This window comes from Schistocerca piceifrons, chromosome 3 (assembly GCF_021461385.2).
Source record: "Schistocerca piceifrons isolate TAMUIC-IGC-003096 chromosome 3, iqSchPice1.1, whole genome shotgun sequence".
Taxonomy (NCBI): domain Eukaryota; kingdom Metazoa; phylum Arthropoda; class Insecta; order Orthoptera; family Acrididae; genus Schistocerca; species Schistocerca piceifrons.
In genome coordinates this window covers 308,019,356-308,039,133 of record NC_060140.1, presented here as the reverse complement: position 1 = coordinate 308,039,133, position 19,778 = coordinate 308,019,356, and the positions used below count along the sequence as shown (strand labels likewise).

The 19,778-nt window shown below is 41.2% G+C and overlaps 1 protein-coding gene across 3 annotated transcripts in view; it reads right to left on the bottom strand.

The window, feature by feature from the left end:
• LOC124789698 (tyrosine-protein phosphatase non-receptor type 4) overlaps window positions 1-19,778 on the bottom strand; it is a 185,574-nt gene that overhangs the window by 41,076 nt on the left and 124,720 nt on the right. For all 3 annotated transcript variants that reach the window (XM_047257145.1, XM_047257144.1, XM_047257146.1), the window contains 2 exons: window positions 18,618-18,863; window positions 17,381-17,497 (listed from right to left, as the gene is read on the bottom strand). In XM_047257145.1, coding sequence (XP_047113101.1) covers window positions 17,381-17,497; window positions 18,618-18,863 — 363 coding nt within the window. The remainder of the gene's footprint in view (window positions 1-17,380; window positions 17,498-18,617; window positions 18,864-19,778) is intronic.

Genomic DNA, 19,778 nt, shown 5'->3' with positions numbered 1-19,778 from the left:
TTTAAAGCATTGTGAACTTTTTACCTTTCCAATTATTAGTGGAACAAACCATTCTGTTTCACTTTCATTGTTTCACAGCAACATAATAAGACAGATAGCTTCTCTTTATTAAATCTTCCACTGTGGCTTTTCACTCCTCTGAAGTTATGTCAGGTCCAAGGTGAAAGAAAAAGCCCTTTTCCTCTGCATTAAAAACATCACTGGTGCTGTACCTTCCTATGACTTTTCAGTCATGGAAAAATACTCTCCATCAGTCTCAATGTTTAAACTTCCAGTCTAATTTTGAAGACATTTATACATTATGTTGATTCTTGAAACTTTCAATCCAACTACTGGATGCTTTGAAATTTGTGGAGTCCCATATTTTGTGCCAAATATACCACTTTAGCACAAACCACAGTAGCATTACTTTAAGTATTCTAAGCACAATGTTGTTCTATCCACTTCAACAGCAGTTTTCCCCACTTCTAGAAACTGACGGTCACACAATCCTCCTTCCAAATGTGCTGCTTCAATTACTTCTCAGATCACCACTATTGCATTTATTGTTGATGGAAGAATGTTCAGTTTAAAAGCAATATCAACACGCTTCACGTGTCAATTTTTGCCCACTTCCTGAATAATGTTTCACTTTTCTTTTGTTAACTGTCTCACTGCATTTTTGTTCATGACATGTAAACCATTGAACACAAAACAATCACGGACTGAGAGTCAGTCAAACACTAAGCACGAACAAAGAACACCAATGACTGAGCTATACACCAATAAACATTCAGTTTATCGTCTGGCCACCACAACTTTGCTCCACCCTCCGATCGATACTTGGTGGAAGTCTACTGCCACCTATATTAACTACTTCCACACATCATAACTACCATAGCAGACAATCTGAGTAATGCATAAAGCTGCCAGCACTGAACAGCACTGTCTTCCTGCATTCTTCCACACCCCAGAGATGCAAATGTCCAGCACCCACCACTCCCAGAACTCCTGATGGCAAAAATTGCAGCCAAATAGTACTGATAGCGCAAAAATTGAAAGTGCCATTTGGGGAGGGAGAATGTACAAACAAGTCATTTTAACAAGCATTTAATGCAATTGGGACTGGGACTTCCAAAAATGGAGGTACTTTGCAGCAAAATGCTGTAATGAGGGACGTATTAATGTGATTCCACTATACGCACATTACCGAATTGTCACTTGACTTTAAAACTTAGTTTACAGAATTTTATCTGTACTCGGCTCTGTTTAGCCCAACATGCTCATCCTCTACTGCTCCCTGTAACCCCCCCCCCCCCCCCCCCAGAACAAATGAGAAATGATAAAACACAACATAAGGAGAAAATTGTGATAATATTCAAATTGTATGACCTTCACCATAGATGGACTCCAGATCAGAGGCAAAAAGAGGAGTTTGAAGAGGAATTAAAGAAGGCTGTTGTGCCTAATTCACCATGCCAGTGGATGTCTTCTGCTGCCACATGCTGAGATAAGCTAGCACCAGCACCCTGAGACAACACGCCATACTGGGCACTGATTACTATCATCATATTAATTCTGTTAAATCTTATTGTTATTTTCACTGCCTATATGATTCCACAACAGCTGAGGCACTGGTTCATCATACCTGCTGCCCTGTCTACCATCCTGCACCATCATCTTGGCCTGTAATTATCTCAATAAGACTAGGCATTCCTGACCCCATTTCAGCTTCTAGCACTTTCTCCGAATAATTTGGTCTGAATTTTGAAAAAAAGCCTTATTAAACTGACAGTCTGGTAATATTTACACCTGTCAGAACCTGCCTTATTTGGGATGGCATTATTACATTCTTTTTTAATTCTGAGGTTATTTCGCATGTCTCATATCTTGTACACTGGGTGCAACAGTTTTGTCATGAGTGGATTTCCCAAGAATCTTAACATTTCTGTGGGACTGTTGTCTACTCCAGGGGTCTTGTTTCGAGTTGGGTCCTTCAGTGTCTTGTCAAATTTTATTGTAGTGAAGATCTCCTATCTCATATTCATTTACTACCTCTTACATTTCTATAAGCTATGCCTTTTCTCCAGAGGTCTCTTTAATTTTCCTATAGGCAGCATGAATCTTTCCACCAGTCAAGCTGGCTTCTAGAGCCTTATATCTGTCTTTCAGCCACAGCTTCTTAGACATTTTGTACTTTTCTGGCAATCATTTATCAGAAGTCTGTATTCCAATTAATTTTTATATTTGCTTCTTTCATCAATAAAATTCAATATCTGTATGTTTTTATCCAAGGACTTCTGCTAGGACTTATCTTTCTATTTGATTCCTGCCTCTCCCCCCCCCCCCCCCCCCAAAAAAAAAAAAAAAAAATCCCCCGCTTCACCTGGTCGTTGCCTAATGCTCCATTTCAAACTATCAACAGCCTCTTGTTCTGTCTCCTTTCATGTTTATCTTGGCTATGATGTGTTCACTGATAGCTTACACACATTACTATTTTCCCATTCATCTTCAGTCCTACTTCTGCATTACCCTTCCTTGATTTTGTATTTGTAACCCTGTATTCACCTGAACAGAAGCCATGTTTTTCCTTCCACCACACTTCACTAATTCCTACTATATCTGAATCAACCAGTTTCTTGACCATCTGAAAATCAACCAGTTTCTTGACCATATGAAAAGGAGATCAATAGTACAAATGTCACTTCCATCAACGCTTTATGACCTGTCAATGATACAAAGAAGGGGATCTACTTTACCCCACAGTGAGCAATATATGAGCTCAACATACTACCTGACAAATTGCCTGGCATCTCTTTCAAGCCCTTTGGTATGTAAATGTGAAGATTGCATTCAGAATTCAAAGGATTTTATATGACAACTAAAGAACCTGTGGTATATGCCAAGCAATTTATTAGAGATTTTGGATATGACCCCTTTGCTCACAGTTAATCTGTAAGAGGACATGTTACATCTTTTCAAGGAAGTGCTTCCCTCAACTTACTTTTCATTTAATGACCAATATTTTGAGCAAACTGGCAGTCTTGCTATGGGTTGCCCTCTAATTTTTTGTTGAAGACTTCAAGGATAAAGCACTTCATTAGGCAGTTCTGAAACCTAAAGGTTTTTGGAGGTATGTATAGAATACCCTTGTGGTACGGCCATATGGGTCAGCAACACTACTTCCATTTTTAGAACATCTTTACGCCCTTGAGCGACTGCTCCACCATGGAAGTGGAGAAAAATGGAAGCCTCCTGATCCTGGATGTCAAAGTTCTTAGAAAAGATGACGGCTGCTTGGGTTACAGTGTGTTTCATAAACATACACAGACCGACCTGTATCTACGAGGCACTTGCTGTCATCACCCAATGCAGTGGTGTATTGAGCTCTGAGCACTATGCGACTCAACTGCTGAGGTCATCAGTCAGTGGTGTATTACATACTCTAATACATAGGGCTCGAGTTATCTTAGATCCTAAGAGCTTATCAGAAGAGCTTATCCATCTCTGCTCTGTGTTTGTCCAGAACTGGTATTTGCAATGCATTTTGACTAGCAAGCACTAAACCTCAAGAGCAATCAGAAGAAATGGAGTATTCCATGATCATTTTTTTTCTACCCTATGTTCACAATGTGTATCCTTTAAGATTGACATGTTATTCAAACAACATTGAATAAAGTGTGTCTTCCGCCCTAAACTGTTATTGCAAATGACCTATGTCTATAGAGATCAAAAATACATAAAATTCTGTAACTGTGTGGAAAATCTTACATAGGCCAGATACACTGCACTGTTAAAGACAGATGTGATGAATGTAGACATTACACCAGATGGAGCAGCCAGAAAAAAATCTGCTATTGCTGATCACTGTCCTGGCACAGAACACAGCAGGAACTATGGAGATCATGTGTGTGTATAATTACGTGTGTGTGTGTGTCAGGGGCATCCAACAATGAGGTTTTGAGTGCCCTTATGAAATGAGTAGAATTAAATGTGGTTAAAATGGAGGAGATGCGAGGAGAGAGATAAAAACCAATCCGAGATAAAACTGCATTCACTTTCACCCAATCTCACCCATGATCACCAGCACAATCACATCACAATGGAAAATGGCTTTAGAAGTGTTCTCATGTTCTAAAACTGCTATGTAAAACTCAGGAATATGAGATGAAAACTAAAACAGAGTCACGTGAATGTGTGGCTGGCTGATCACTTACCAAAAACACAGATGAGCCGACTACACCAATAACACATTAAAAATGTCGCCATAAAATTTTAGGAAACAAATAAGACAATTCACAAAATTTTAAAAGTCTTATCACATTCGGTTAGTTGTTAGCAAAAATAGAGGGCAAATCTGCCAGCAAATGAGTTGCCGCAGCTCAACAGGGAAGCGATAGCATGCATGGGGATGCCACAGTGAACTAACTGAGGATCATGACATACCTCCTTGGATGTTACATCCTCTCTTTCATTCCCTGCAATACTTTTGTGCCCTGGGAACCAGCAGAAAGACACCTCCTTCCACAGCCTTTGCAACTGGAGGAGGGCGACCCAAATATTCTGGACTACTTTATCTGCTGAGTACAAGTGTCATCGAGAGTGAAGGGCACTAAGGGAATCTAAACAGACACATCTCGTCTGCTCCAGGGCCAGCAAGAGTGTGTATGATTCTGTTTCAAAGATAGTAAAGTCTTGAGGCAGTCAGACCTTGAGGACATGATCAGGGACAACAACAGAGTAACCAACGGAGTCACCCTGCTTATACTCATCTGTACAGCTACAGAGTAGTGAGGTAATAAGCTAGAATGTCATAAAATAACGTATTAAAAACAACAAATGCAGGAGTGCAACATCTCCTGTACTGCACTCTAAAATTACTCTGGACCTCTGCAGTAGCCACAGTGGCAGGCAGTTAAAACCCTGGAGTTAGGGTTGCACATCCTCTACACCAGGTGAATCCAGCACCCATTGCACCAGACCCCAAGTGGCCTTGTTGCTCACTGATGATTCGAGAAAATGACAGACCAATGGACAAGGAAAGACCAATGCAACAGCATGGTATGCAGTGAATTCAGAACAGCGAGGAACTTACATGCCTGACCCACCAGGAGCGGCAGCTGCCGGATGGTGAGAGTAGCGGTTCCCCTGCCTCAACACAGAGACTGGGTATAGGACTGGTCCTGAAATCACCCATGGCCAGCCTAATCCCCTCCACAGTAGACCGTGACAATAATCTTCAGATAAGAAGGCCTGTTGACCCACACACTGTGCACCCATAGTCTAGCCGCCATCACATGAAATTCCTATAAAACTGGACCAGATGCACCCTGTCCACTCCCCAAGACCTGTGGCTAAAGCATTTTAGGTTGTGCAGTGCCTTCTGGGTCCTGGCATTCAGGTATGGGAACCATGACAGATTACACTCATAAAATAAGGTCTATAAACCTCACCGAGATTAAAATGTAGAATGGTGTCCCTCTGCAAATCAGGTCTATTAGAAATGTGATGACAATGATTAAAACGAATGAAACAACACATGAATGAAAGAATACACACACACACACACACACACACACACACACACACACACACACCAGCAGAAAGCTGATAACCCACCTTTACAGCCCACTCCTCTCACCTCTGCACTGTAAACTGCAACTGACACATCATCACTGTTGCAGCAGTGGAGTAGGAACAGAAAACTGCATTGTACAGCACTCCTTACTACATATATGATACTGTTTATGGCTATGACAAAGAAGATAACACTTAAAACACTGCCCTGAGAACACCATTGTCCTGCTCATAACAATTCGACAACAAGCATTTAAATAGGAAAGACCTTATGAAGACGGGCAGGTAGTAGGAAAGCCCCACTGGTGGATCTGCCCTGGAAAACTGTTGACTTCAAGCAGTGTCATATGCTTTACTGATATCAAAAGAATATACCAAGACAGTGATGTTTACATATGAAGGCTGGCTGATTAGACACCTCAGGCCTCAAGTAGCCAACAGTAGGTCTAAATCCCCTGAATCCACACAGAGCAACTACGGAGCTGCCCAGTCTCTAAACATCTAGACCAGATGTTTGTTGACCATTAGTTCCAGGGTCTTTCCTACACATTTCATTAAGGATACAGGGTACTTATAAAAAAATAAAAAAATAAATAAATAAATAAATAAAATAAGAAATAAATAAAAAATAGATTTTTCCACCATTTATGACTATTAAATTCTATAGTCTTTTCCTGATTACAATATATACATTATAAGGTTTCAAATGAAAAATGACCTATATATACCAAATTTTAAAGTTACAGTCGTGTATGCCGCCAAGCCCCCTTTATTTCTGTTACTGAAACCAGTATCATTTCAAAAAGAACCGTGAACTTTCGGATTCCAGCGATTATGCTTATGATACATTGAATGTGTCAGCAACAGTGCAGGTTTCTAGTGTCTGTAAATGATTATCTTTGCTAGTATTTACTTTTTTTCGCTGAAGCAGTTTGTTCACGCGTTACTGAATGTTTGTTGCCCAAGTGCTACATATATTTGTGGGAGTACATATCCTTTAGTGTGCAATAAATATAAACTAAGCTACGCATCAAGAAATTCAATAAAAGGAAATTCCGTGGTAACCCGTTCACAAACAAAGCAAGCAACACTTTTGAAAGTGACCTATGTATCAGACCTTCAGAGAAGAAACTCCCACATGGCAAGCCTCCTGTTGATTCAAATTTTTGTGTTAACAATGATGCTGTTTAAAGTGGATTTGTTGTTGTTGATATGGGTATCTTATCTTCTCTGATAAAGGAAGTGGCGAAATGTAAACAACGTGATGGTGTAGGCTGTCTGGAAATAACTGAACAACGAAGTAGCAGGTAGGGTTTAGTGTCAAAATTAGTTGTTCTGTGTAGACCCTGCATATCTACCTCAAAAATGACTTCGAACAGTGTGCATAATTCATATGATGTGAATTTGAAGTTAGTGTATGCAATGTGTGCAATAAGAAAAGAAAAAAAGGCTGCTCAAACATTTTGTGGCTTGATGGACCTTCCTCCTCCTCCCAGTAGGTTCAGCAAGTACATAAAAATACTTTTAGGTGCCTTGACGGTTGTGTGTAAAGCATCAATGAAATGTGCAGTAGAAGAAACTGTAAATATTAGTGGAACCAAGGACATTGCTGTTCCACTTGACGGAATATGGCAACATTGAGGATATCGTTCCTTGAATGGTGTTTTAAGTGCTACTTCTCTGGAGAATGGAAAAGTAGTTGATGTTGAGTGCAAGTACTGCCACACCTGCCTTGATAACACTGAAGGACATATTGAACATCAGTGTTCTAAGAATTATGATGGTTATAGTGCAGGTATGGAGTGTGATGGAGCTCTAAAACTATTTCAGAGGTCAGTGCCCATTTATAACGTTAGATATACAAAGTACCTAGGCGATGGGGTCTCTAAAGCTTTCAATAAAATTAACGAGTTCAATGTTTATGGTGATACCTTGGTGACAAACAGGAGTGTTGTGGACATGTGCAAAAGAGGATGGGTGCTAGATTGAGGAAGCTACAAAGAGAAATGAAAGGAAAGTTGCTATCTAATGGAAAATCTCTGTCTGTCCTGAAATAGACGTCCTCAGTTATTATGGGCTGGCGATTAGACGAACTGCACCTCTGAATAATTTTACAGCAATGAGAAAAGCTGTATGGACCACCTACTTTCATTAAGTTGTCCACAGATGACCACCCTCTTCACGGATTTTGCCCTAAAGGAGCAGATTCATGGTGTGGTTACCAAAACACAAAAGAAGGTGGTCAAATATACCATCATAAAATGCAAGGTAGGAGACGAGATACTGGCAGAAGTAAAGCTGTGAGCACCGGGCGTGAGTCGTGCTTCGGTAGCTCAGATGGTAGAGCACTTGCCTGCGAAAGGCAAAGGTCCCGAGTTCGAGTCTCTGTCGGGCACACAGTTTTAATCTACCAGGAAGTTTCATATCAGTGCACACTCCGCTGCAGAGTGAAAATCTCGTTCTGGATACCATCATAAGCATTTTCTTCCAGAGCCTGTTATGAATGAAATAAAATCAATTTTTAGAGACCTGAATGACCCTGTTTTCCTTAGTAAATGTCATCATGGGGTCACTCAGAACACAAATGAAAGTTTCAACCATTGCATGTGGGAAAGATTACCCAAGAATGTTTTTGTAGGTCTAAATACATTAAAAGTTGGTGTACTAGATGCAGTGCTATGTTTAAATGATGGAGTGATAGGAAGGTTGGAAGTCCTGAGAAATTTAGGCATAAAATGTGGCTCTAATATGGAAGATCAATTGCCTGCATGTGACAGACAATGGGTGCATGAAGCTGAAAGATTCACTCTTCTAGCTACCAAAGAAGCAATAAGTGCTAATAGGAATGCCAAGAGGAAGCTTGAAGATGATGAAATGCTGCAGGATGAAGACTATGCTTCAGGAATGTTCTGACAAGGGAACCTCCCCATCGCACCGCCCTCAGATTTAGTTATAAGTTGGCACAGTGGATAGGCCTTGTAAAACTGAACAAAGATCAATCGAGAAAACAAGAAGAAGTTGTGTGGAACTATGAAAAAATAAGCAAAATATACAAACTGAGTAGTCCATATGCAACATAGGCAACATCAAGGAGACGGTAGGTGCAGTAGTGCCGTAGTCCATTGGTTAGCGTGAGCAGCTACGGAGCGAGAGGTCCGCGGTTCAAGTCTTCCCTCGAGTGAAAAATTTACTTACTTTATTTTCACAAAGTTATGATCTGTCCATTCGTTCATTGACGTCACTGTTCACTGTAATAAGTTTAGTGTCTGTGTTTTGTGACCGCACCGCAAAACAGTGCGATTAGTAGACGAAATGACGTGCCTCTCCAATGGGAACAGAAAACATTTGATCGCAAGGTCATAGGTCAACAGATTCCTCCACAGAAAAAAAGTCTGACATATTCTAAACAACACTGGTGACGGCATGTGCGTCACATGACAGGAATTTGTTGTCGACCCACCTAACTTGTGCACTTGGCAAATGGGTAAAAAGATTCTTCTACCTTGCCCGATTTAGGTTTTCTTGTGGATGTGATAATCACTCCCAAAAAAAACTGATGAAAACATAACAGTTTGTCACATAAACTGAAAATAAAAAATTAAACTTTTCGCTCGAGGGAAACTTGAACCAAGGACCTCTCATTCCGCAGCTGCTCACACTAACCACGGGACCACGACGCTCCTGAGCTCACATTGTCCTTGATGTTGTCTATCTTCCGCATGGACTACTCAGTTTAAATATTTTGCTCATTTTTTCATAGTTCCACACAACTTCTTCCTGTTTTCTCAATTGATGTGTGTTCAGTTTTTCAAGGCCTATCCACTGTGCCAACTAAATCTGAGGGGGGTGCGATGGGGAGGTTCGCTTGTGAGGCACAGTTTAATTGGACTAACATCTTTATTCGCAATTTCCCGCAAGTTGTATTTTTCAGAATTCAGATACAAATATTTCCTAAAATTTATAAAGCATTGCTCTAATTTTTTCTGTAACTTGCAACAGTCTATACTTATGGTAGACCTAAGCTTTAACGCAGAATCAACTGAATTATAGAAAAAAAGAACATTTTTATTAGGAAAAAATTTATAAAAATTAAAATGTAAGATGTATTTTTTATCCTTGTAATATATATATATAATGGGTGGAATTCAATAGGTCTAGTACCTCAGCCATCATGTCATGCATATCTGGTAAAAATTTGTTCTCCTTCAAATGTATAACATTGGATTAAATGGTACCTCAATTTGAGAAAGCACTCTGTAAAAAGAAATTGCATCAATTTCTTTGTAATTTTTTTAATAACCTTAATCAGGTTCAAAAATATTCAAAATGCTTCTAATTTGTTTACAAAGTGTGCTGCATTACCTGATATCAACAAAAAATGTGTAAAACCTATACATTATAAACAGTGCCTGAAAGAAATAGGTATTGATTTTTACATAATATTGAGCCAGAAAAGTACCCTGTATCCTTAAGGCTACACTCCAGTAGCTACGGGGACATTTGGTCCTTACCTGGTTTGAGAAGAGGTCAAAACTGCCTCTTTCCATGGGTTCGAAAAGTGGCCTGTCTGCCATATCAAATTAAAATATCTGAGGAGAATTTCATTTGATGTTGCTGCCGAACATTGAAACAAGCTGTACTGTGTGTGGTCGTGATCGGACGCATCATTACGGGCCTCAGGCAGTGACAAATCCTGCCCCTACATGGAGGAATGGCAGTTATAAGACTCAGAATTGTTGGATATGGTCACGCAGTAGCAGCAAAATGCCATATCCTGGCTGGCAATGACAACCGTCATTGCAAATTGCTCTGCCATCATCTGGCCAATGTCCCGAGCATTGTTTGGAGACAACTTTGTTTCAGCACTGCTGCTACAGTTAAATGACTGTTTACCGGAAATCAACCTAATGGCTTCCTGTTGTTGTTGTGGTCTTCAGTCCTGAGACTGGTTTGATGCAGCTCTCCATGCTACTCTATCCTGTGCAAGCTGCTTCATCTCCCAGTACCTACTGCAACCTACATCCTTCTGAATCTGCTTAGTGTATTCATCTCTTGGTCTCCCTCTACGATTGTTACCCTCCACGCTGCCCTCCAATGCTAAATTTGCAATCCCTTGATGCCTCAGAACATGTCCTACCAACCGATCCCTTCTTCTGGTCAAGTTGTGCCACAGACTTCTCTTCTCCCCAATCCTATTCAATACTTCCTCATTAGTTATGTGATTGACCCATCTAATCTTCAGCATTCTTCTGTAGCACCACATTTCGAAAGCTTCTATTCTCTTCTTGTCCAAACTATTTATCGTCCATGTTTCACTTCCATACATGGCTACACTCCATACAAATACTTTCAGAAATGACTTCCTGACACTTAAATCTATACTCGATGTTAATAAATCTCTCTTCTTCAGAAACGCTTTCCTTGCCATTGCCAGTCTACATTTTATATCCTCTCTACTTCGACCATCATCAGTTATTTTGCTCCCCAAATAGCAAAACTCATTCACTACTTTAAGTGTCTCATTTCCTAATCTAATTTCCTCAGCATCACCCGACTTAATCCGACTACATTCCATTATCCTCGTTTTGCTTTTGTTGATGTTCATCTTATATCCTCCTTTCAAGACACTGTCCATTCCATTCAACTGCTCTTCCAAGTCCTTTGCTGTCTCTGACAGAATTACAATGTCATCGGCGAACCTCAAGTTTTTATTTCTTCTCCATGGACTTCAATACCCACTCCAAATGTTTCTTTTGTTTCCTTTACTGCTTGCTCAATATGCAGATTGAATAACATCGGGGACAGGCTACAACCCTGTCTCACTCCCTTCCCAACCCCTGCTTCCCTTTCATGCCCCTCGATTCTTATAACTGCCATCTGGTTTCTGTACAAATTGTAAGTAGCCTTTCGTTCCCTGTATTTTACCCCTGCCACCTTTAGAATTTGAAAGAGAGTATTCCAGTCAACATTGTCAAAAGCTTTCTCTAAGTCTACAAATGCTAGAAACGTAGGTTTGCCTTTCCTTCCTATACTTCTGTAAAACAAGTGGAACAGTTGACAGACCCCAGAAACACTTGCCATGATCTTTTCTTGACCCACATTACTGAGCGGCACTCATCACACCACCAAGGTACAGGCTGCCTCAGGTACAGGTTGCCTCCTAAGACGACCTGAGGACTTTGGGATGGATAAGTCACTGCCATGGTGGATCACTTGTATGATGGGGTCCACCCATTCCTGGACACTTGGTGTTCAAACACAGCTAGCTTGCTGAACGATGGGAAGTGGTCACTGGAATGAAGGTCATCAGTTACTCCCACAGACCAGAGTCTGCAAGAGAAAGAGCGGAAAGAGAGGTCAATGGCTGAGGACAACACAGTATCCAAGAAATAAGTAGGATTGCCGGTATTGAGGATGCACAGCTCCTGAGACAAGAAACTCTCCAAAACTCAACCCCTAGAGCAAGTTGAGTTCGAGCCCCACAAAACATTATGGACATTGAAGTCACCCAGCAGGAGGAACGGGTGGGGGAGTTGTCTGACAAGGCCAGAATAGAATCTATCACATCCTATGGAGGTAAATACAGTGAGCAGATAGTGATCTTCTGACCCACACGAACTTTAACTGCTACTGTTTGTAGGTCAGTAACCAAGAAGAGACCTGAGGAGTGGTGCAAGTTATTGATGAACACAGTAACACTGCCCTTTGCTCTTCCCCCAGGCAGTGGAGGGTACAGCCCCTTAGCATTGGGGTGTCAGTAGCTTTAAAATGTGCTACCTGTAAACACAAGCACAGGGGATGCGTCTGCACTAGGAGTTTCAAATCCTCTACATAAGTCCTGAATCCACTCATGTTCCACTGTAGTATTGGAGCCATTTATCATCGGCCTTGCACTTTCACCCCGTCTCTATGTCAGGATAGGAAGCCTGCAATAGACAGAGGTTCGGTCTTGGGACGAGATGATTGCCCTGGTCAGACTTCACATCAACTGGATTCTGAAGCAGAAACAGTAGAACTGTCAGGTCTAATGACATTGACCTTGTCCAACGGTTTGTTTTTGCGTCTGGTGGAAGCTTCTCGTTTGCTTTTTTGGCCTAGAAAGGCTCCATAGGATCTACCGCAGCAATGGTAGAGGCAGTGCTGGATTTTTTATCGCACTCTGCCTTAAGAGGTGCCAGAAGCTCTGTAAAGTTGGCAACTGTGTCTTTATATGATTTTCTTGTGGCGGGGGGCGGCTATGGGCTCTGAAACAACTGCATTGACAAGCACAGGTGGTAGTGCTGACACTAACAACCCCCTTTTGTGTAGAGGCATTGGCTGTTGGAATAGGATTTTTAAAGGCTGAATTGAAAAATTTTGTGAATGTGGGAGATTGCATAGCCTTCCAGATCTTTTTGGCTTCACAAATCGGGACATGTCTCACTGTTGTCAACTGTTGTATCTTTCATTATACAAGGAAGACACGGCAGTCTCTACTCCATGCACAATGATCCTGAGAGCAATTGACACACTTCAGGGCAGATGAAGAACCAACTCCTTCGTGAGTGGGCTTACCATATTCGCCACAAGTTGCTTTGCCATTACAACTGAGAACAGTATGCCCATAGTGCTGGTATTGTAAAAGCTCACTGGGCTAGGTGGAGGAAATCTGCCTTTACGTGTAAGTTTCATGCCGTCGAAAGAAAGAATAAATGAGTCTGATTTGGCCTGATCACCGTCCACCTTTCTCATTAAATTTCACATCAACAACCCTTCTTGGGTTCATTCAGCTTTCAGTTCCTCTTTTGGAATACCTACCAGATCTCTGCTTCACAACACCTTTGCTGCAGTTCAAGGTGTTAAGGCACTTTATTTCAATGTCATTCCCTGAAGCATCTTGCTTTCTAGAAGTTCTTTATTTGTTGGGAACTAACATTTAAACCAATAGTGTTTCATTTCACAATTGCTTGGCTGATTTCAAAGTGCCAGCGATGTCATCTAAACCTTTTAGAATATAGAAAGTGGAAATTTTCATGAGGCTGCCCGCTTTCCCTTTTACAATCAAAAATCCCTCTTTCCTCTTTACAATCCAAAATATCCAGTATGAGATTTTCACTCTGCAGCGGAGTGTGTGCTGATATGAAACTTCCTGGCAGATTAAAACTGTGTGCCGGACCAAGACTCTAACTCGAGACCTTTGCCTTTTGTGGGCAAGTGCTCTACCGACTGAGCTATCCAAGCACGACTCACGCCCCGTCCTCAACGCTTCACTTCTGCCAGTATCTTTTCTCCTACCTTCCAACTTTACAGAAGCTCTCCTGCAAACCTTGCAGAACTAGCACTCCTGAAAGAAAGGATATTGCGGCACACAGTTTTTATCTGCCAGGAAGTTTCATATCAATGTGGTGGGGGAGCACCACTTAACAAATGGCGATGGCTGAAGAGACAGTGCCCAATACGCAACCTAGTTAAAATCACAAGAGGGATGAGAGGTGGTCATCCAAGCCACTGAGAGAGGCTTAATAACCCGGAGCTGGTTCCCATGAAGGGAGGACCAGTGGTGATGCCAAAGGGCCAGCACCTGCTGACAGAAGGCAACACAAGAGACCATCGGAGGCTATGTAAGAACCACCAGGCAGAGGTATGAGGACTAGAGCCTTGGCAGCAGTTTCAGCAGCCTTGTTTCCCGTCAGACTGATGTGACCAGGAATCCACATAAATATCACAGTGGCTCCATCAAGTGTGAGCAAATGACAGTTATCTTGGACCCATTGCATTAAGGGATGGACAGTGTGCAGCAAACAGAGGCTTTGTAGGGCACTGAGACTCAGAGTAGACGACACAATTGAAAAGCCTGTGCTGCCGGATGTACTGCATGGCCTGATACAGGGTGAAGAGCTCTGTTTTAAATACTAAGCAGTGTTCTGGAAGCCAATACCAAAAAATGTTGGTGCTCACGATGAAGGTCCACCCAACACCACAGTCAGTCTGAGAGCATTAGTGTACACAAGCATACTAATGTGGAATCCCATGTGAATGTCATGAAAGTTAAGGCGATACAGCAAGGCTGGAGTAGCGTCCTTAGGAAGCAAATGTAGGCCAAGGTGAACAAAGGCCACTGCGTGGAGCTAAGGTGGTGAAGGATTCAAACCCACTGGAAAAGCTGCATGAAATTAAGCTGCCGGAGCAAAAACTGAAAGCGAACTCCAGAAGGTATCAAAGAAGGATGAGCCCCATACTGGCGATCAAAGGAGTCATAAAAGGAGGCATAGAATGGGTGGCCACACATGGCACACACACAGTATGCATATCTTCCAAGGCGAAAGTCATGGCATTAGGACAGTGGTAGTTCAGCAATTTCTGCATACAGACTCTCAACCAGGCTAGTGTAAAAGGCACCAGTGGCCAAACAGATGCCATGATGGTGCGTACTACTGAGATGGCACAAGAGGGACGGACTTGTAAATGCACAAATGAAACACCCATAGTCTTGCTTCGAATAGACAAGGGACCGGTACAAATGGAGGAGCGTGCTTCGATCTGCTGCTCAGGTAGTACCACTGAGGACACGTAGGACATTGACACATACAGCGGGCTGCCATGTAAGACACGTGGAAGGACCAAGGGAGTTTCCTATGGGGCATAAGCCCCAGGAATTTCATAGATTCAATGAACGGAAGAGCAACAGGACCAAGATGTAAAGACGGTGGAAGAAGCCAATTGTGCTGCCAGAAATTCATAAAGGTTTTGACAGTGGAAAAATAAAAACCACTGTCGAAGCTCCATGAGTAAAGATGATCAAGACATCACTGAAAATGCCGCTCAATGAGAAAAGTTCATGGAGAACTGCAACAGATCACAAAATTGTCAATACAAAGAGAGTTGGAGATGCCCAGCAGGAGACAGGCCATTATGGGGTTTATGACAATAGCAAAGAGAAAAATGCTCAGGACGGAACCCTGAGGCACACCATTTTCCTGGATAAAGGTGACCGACGTAGGACCCACACACCTTGGAAACTCTGTCTTAAAAATTCTTGAAGGAAACGGACCATGTGGCCACAGAAGTCCCACGTGTGTAGAGTATGAAGGATACCAGCCCTCCAGCAGGTGTCATAGGCTTTCTCCAAATCGAGAAACATGGCCACAGCCTGGGATTTCCACAGAAAACCATTCATGACATGGGTGGACAAAGTGAAGAGGTGGTCAACTGCAGAACGCCGTGCTCGAAATCCACACTGTGCAACAGTTAGTAAATAGTGAGACTCGAGTGACCACGCCAGCCGGGCAAGAATCATATGTTCCATCACCTTGCAAATATAGCTGGTGAGAGAAATGGGGCAGTAGCTAGAAGGAAGGTGTTTGCCCTTACCGGCCTTAGTTATGGGTATGACAGTGGCTTCATACCAACGTCTGGGAAACATACCCTCTACCTAGATGCAGTTGTATGTATTAAGCAGAAAGTGTTTGCCTGCAAGGTGCTGCAACATCTGAATGTTAATGGCGTCTAGCACTGGGGTGGTGATTGGTACAAAGTGAGGGCATAATCCAGCTCCCTCATAGTGAAGGCCGCACAGTAGCACTTCTGAGCTGACAAAGTTATCACCTGAGCTGCTTACACTCGTTTTTGATGGAGGAAAGCAGGGTGATAGTGGAAGGAGCTCAAAATCTTCACAAAAGGGCAGCCCAAGATGGAGATAGCAATAGGGTCCACGATGGCATTGTCTGGTACTGTCAGGCCGGAAACTGGGGAATGGATCTTGGTCCCAGAAAGATGTCTGAGGGTGGCCCACATGACAAAAGAGGGAGTGTAGCTGTCAAAAGAACTAGTGAATGAAATCCATCTAGCTTCTTTGCTGTCCCAAAGAAAACGACACTCCGCATGCACCTGTTTATAATGAATGCAGTTTGCCTTCATAGGATGATGGTTAAAAACACAGAGAGCACATCTCAATGTGTGAATTGCATAGTAGCACGCCTCAGTCCACCAAGGGACCGGGACATAGTGTGGTAAAGAGGAAGTGTGAGGAATAGAATCCCCTTGGTGTCTGGGTTTTTCCAGCAAGACAGCACATAAATCAGAAAACCACAACAGTAATGCATCAGTAGCATCTGTTGAAGACAAGCAGTCATCTCGCGGAAATATTGTGCAGTTTAAAGAACACTATCTGACTTAATGCCCGGGATCCAGTCAAGCAGTTATTACACATGGAAAGCATCAACAACATAACTGGTGTTTCACTGATTTAGTCAGTCTGATGTAGACGATAAGAGGGTCTTGCCACATATGCATTACATGGCAATGAAGTTGATTAGTTTCTTGGTAAATTTACTGGCAAATCTATGCTACTGAAGTAATTCACCAGATAGAGGGGCTATTTCCATGCAAGGCCTGCTGCTCTCAATACCCATAAAATTCTCTGTGGTATGTTTAAGGTCTTTAACTGTATTCTTTGTCGACAGGAAAGTATTCCCTCTTTTCTTTTATCTTCTACAAAGGGAAGAAACTCAGCTTCAAGTTCAAGATATTTCTCAGATTTTGTTCCTCTGTAGGATACCCTTGACACAGCAGTTTGCAGCTTATTTTCCAATGCAATACAACATCACTCATTAGACTGTCCAAACCATACTTCTTGCCACAGCTTCTCTATTATGTGTGCTCTTCATATAAACAACATTGGAGTTTAAAACAGGCATTTCAAGTGTTCTGGATTCCGAGATTCCTTGACATTCTTTCAATGTTACCACTCATTGGTAAAGACTTGATTTGTATGCACAACATTGTATGGACATATATCAAAAGGCTAAAGTTTCAAAATTACAATAACAAATATGTATGTTTTTACCTTGTGTTGCAATATATCTATTAATTATACCAGATCCAGGAATTTCCATATTAACATAGTTGGCATTTATGTAATCACCAGTGGTCCCACCTTGTAAAATTACCCTTGTTGCATCATCTGCAAGCAGTAAAATATTCAAGATATGTAACTTAAATTACACAATCTACATAATATTTTTTATATTCTACTGTTGCCAACAGAAAGAAAAGATGAAAGATTCAGTGATATAAAGAAAATTCACAATGCGGGTTTAACCAAATAACTCTCACTGTTAACATATTTATCACAAATTCAATTAACTGAAGATTTCCTACAACAAAGTAAATTCAATTCACATTTTACGTTTCAAATGGCTTTGTTTAAATCTTTATATAGCCACAAGTGGAATAAGTGAAACAATGTATCACAAAATGGTTTGAAATAGATGAAATACCTGTAAAAGTTGTGCATGTATGAGTAAACCTTCACTAGTTGAACATTTTAACTTTTTGATGTCACATTCACTAAACTTACATCACTCGTCAATGGTCATGGAAATACCCAATGTTACACACATGCATCTTCCATCACTCAAATTTACAATACAAAATCATAATAAAAAGAAGGATAATACAGATGTGAGATAATTTTCTGAAATAACGTAAAAACTGGGATGAAAGATACCATGTAGTACAGGATAGGTAACTGCTAACCAAATGGACATGCCGGGCAGCAGGTGCTTCCAGCAAAATATCGATAAATGAAAAGTGAGATGTAGAATGGGGAGGAATAGGACAGGTTCAGTGTCATGAAAGATCATGCTGCGCTGCAACAGGTAGCTGCAAGAGGGAGCAAATTAGAGAATAAGTATAATGGGCCAATATAGGAATAAGAAGGGTATAGCAGGGAAAGGACACAAATCAGGATAAAGAGACAGGAGACAAAGATTCAAAGGAGGAAGCAGGGAGCACTGTAGAATGGAGAAGAAACAGGGGGGAGTGAGATCCTGGTGAGAAAGACAGGGAGGTGGGATATGGTGAGAGGGGGAGGGGAGGGGAGGGACAACAAGGTTAGAGGGGTGGGAGGGGGGAGAGGAGAGGAGAGGAAAGGAAAGGAGCACAGGAACTAATTGAGATTGCAATGGGAACAAAAGGTTTGTTACAAGATGAGGACCACATGCACAATACGGAAAAGATAATAATGATGAGAAGAATTCTAATGGCAAGGATTGTTAACCAACCATTGAAATCAAACTTACATGGTGAAATATCACGGTATCTATTTTTGTTTACATTTTCTTGTTTCCTGGATTCATTTGTTGTCAAACCAGGCTTTTTCCTGTACAACTGCTCAAACTGTGCTATGAGAGCTCCACTTGCAAGTCCATCGGCAAGTAGCAGCATGGATTCAGCCAATGCATCAGCCTGGTCTATTCCATTTGTATGTGGTCGATCAGGAACATACTGATATGGAGGTTCCTCGATATCCTGAGCTTCATAAACCGCTAAAAAAATAGTTCAGTTAAAAGTCAGTACAATTAGTATTAGTATAAAGAAGGACAAAAATTTATTACTGAACATAAATATTTTAGTGTCAGTAATTTCTGAGAATACTTCTCACAGAGATGGACTAAAAAGTCTTGACTACAATAAAATATTTGCAATGGTAACTGGTTTGTCAGAATTTAACTCTTCAGACGATTTACACCATGATGGTCAGAAATGGCGGCAAACAGAGCAGCTGTCGCAGCTCCACGAATGTCAACTGCTATGAGCAGTTCTGACCAAAACCAATTAAAAAAGGGAAATAAATATTGTATTGTGGCCAAGACTATTTTTAATATGTTTTTGAAGTATTTTGGAATCACACTGAATTCACCAAAAAAAAAAAAAAAAAAAAAAAAAAAAAAAAAAAAAAAAAAAAAAAAAAAAAAAAAAAAATTTAAAAAAAAAAAATCTTCTCCAATTGCAAATACCGCTTCTAAACTGACAGACTGTAGTTACTAAATCCAAATCAAAACAGATAACCTAAATTCAAATAAAGAAGCATTATCTATGAATTTCTTCCTAAAACACTACAGGAGCATGGATGATCTGTTGAAAACTTGTACAGCACTCTGTGCCAGAAGAAATATAAATTTCCCTCAATGTGAGGAAATGAGGAAGCTCATTAACAGCCTGCTTATAACAAGTGCCCTAGAAATGGAGCACAAGCTACAATACAACTATGAGATGAACAGAAATAGGCCACATCCTTTTCAAAAATCATTCTGGCCTTCTTCCTTGGAGCAGAAAAACTGCAGAAAATTCAAATCTGAATGACCAGATGGATATTTGAACAGCACTCCTCAATGGATGGGAAACAAGCGTCAGAACCATGGCACCATCCCACTCAGTTCTACTTTATAGACAAGAAGAAA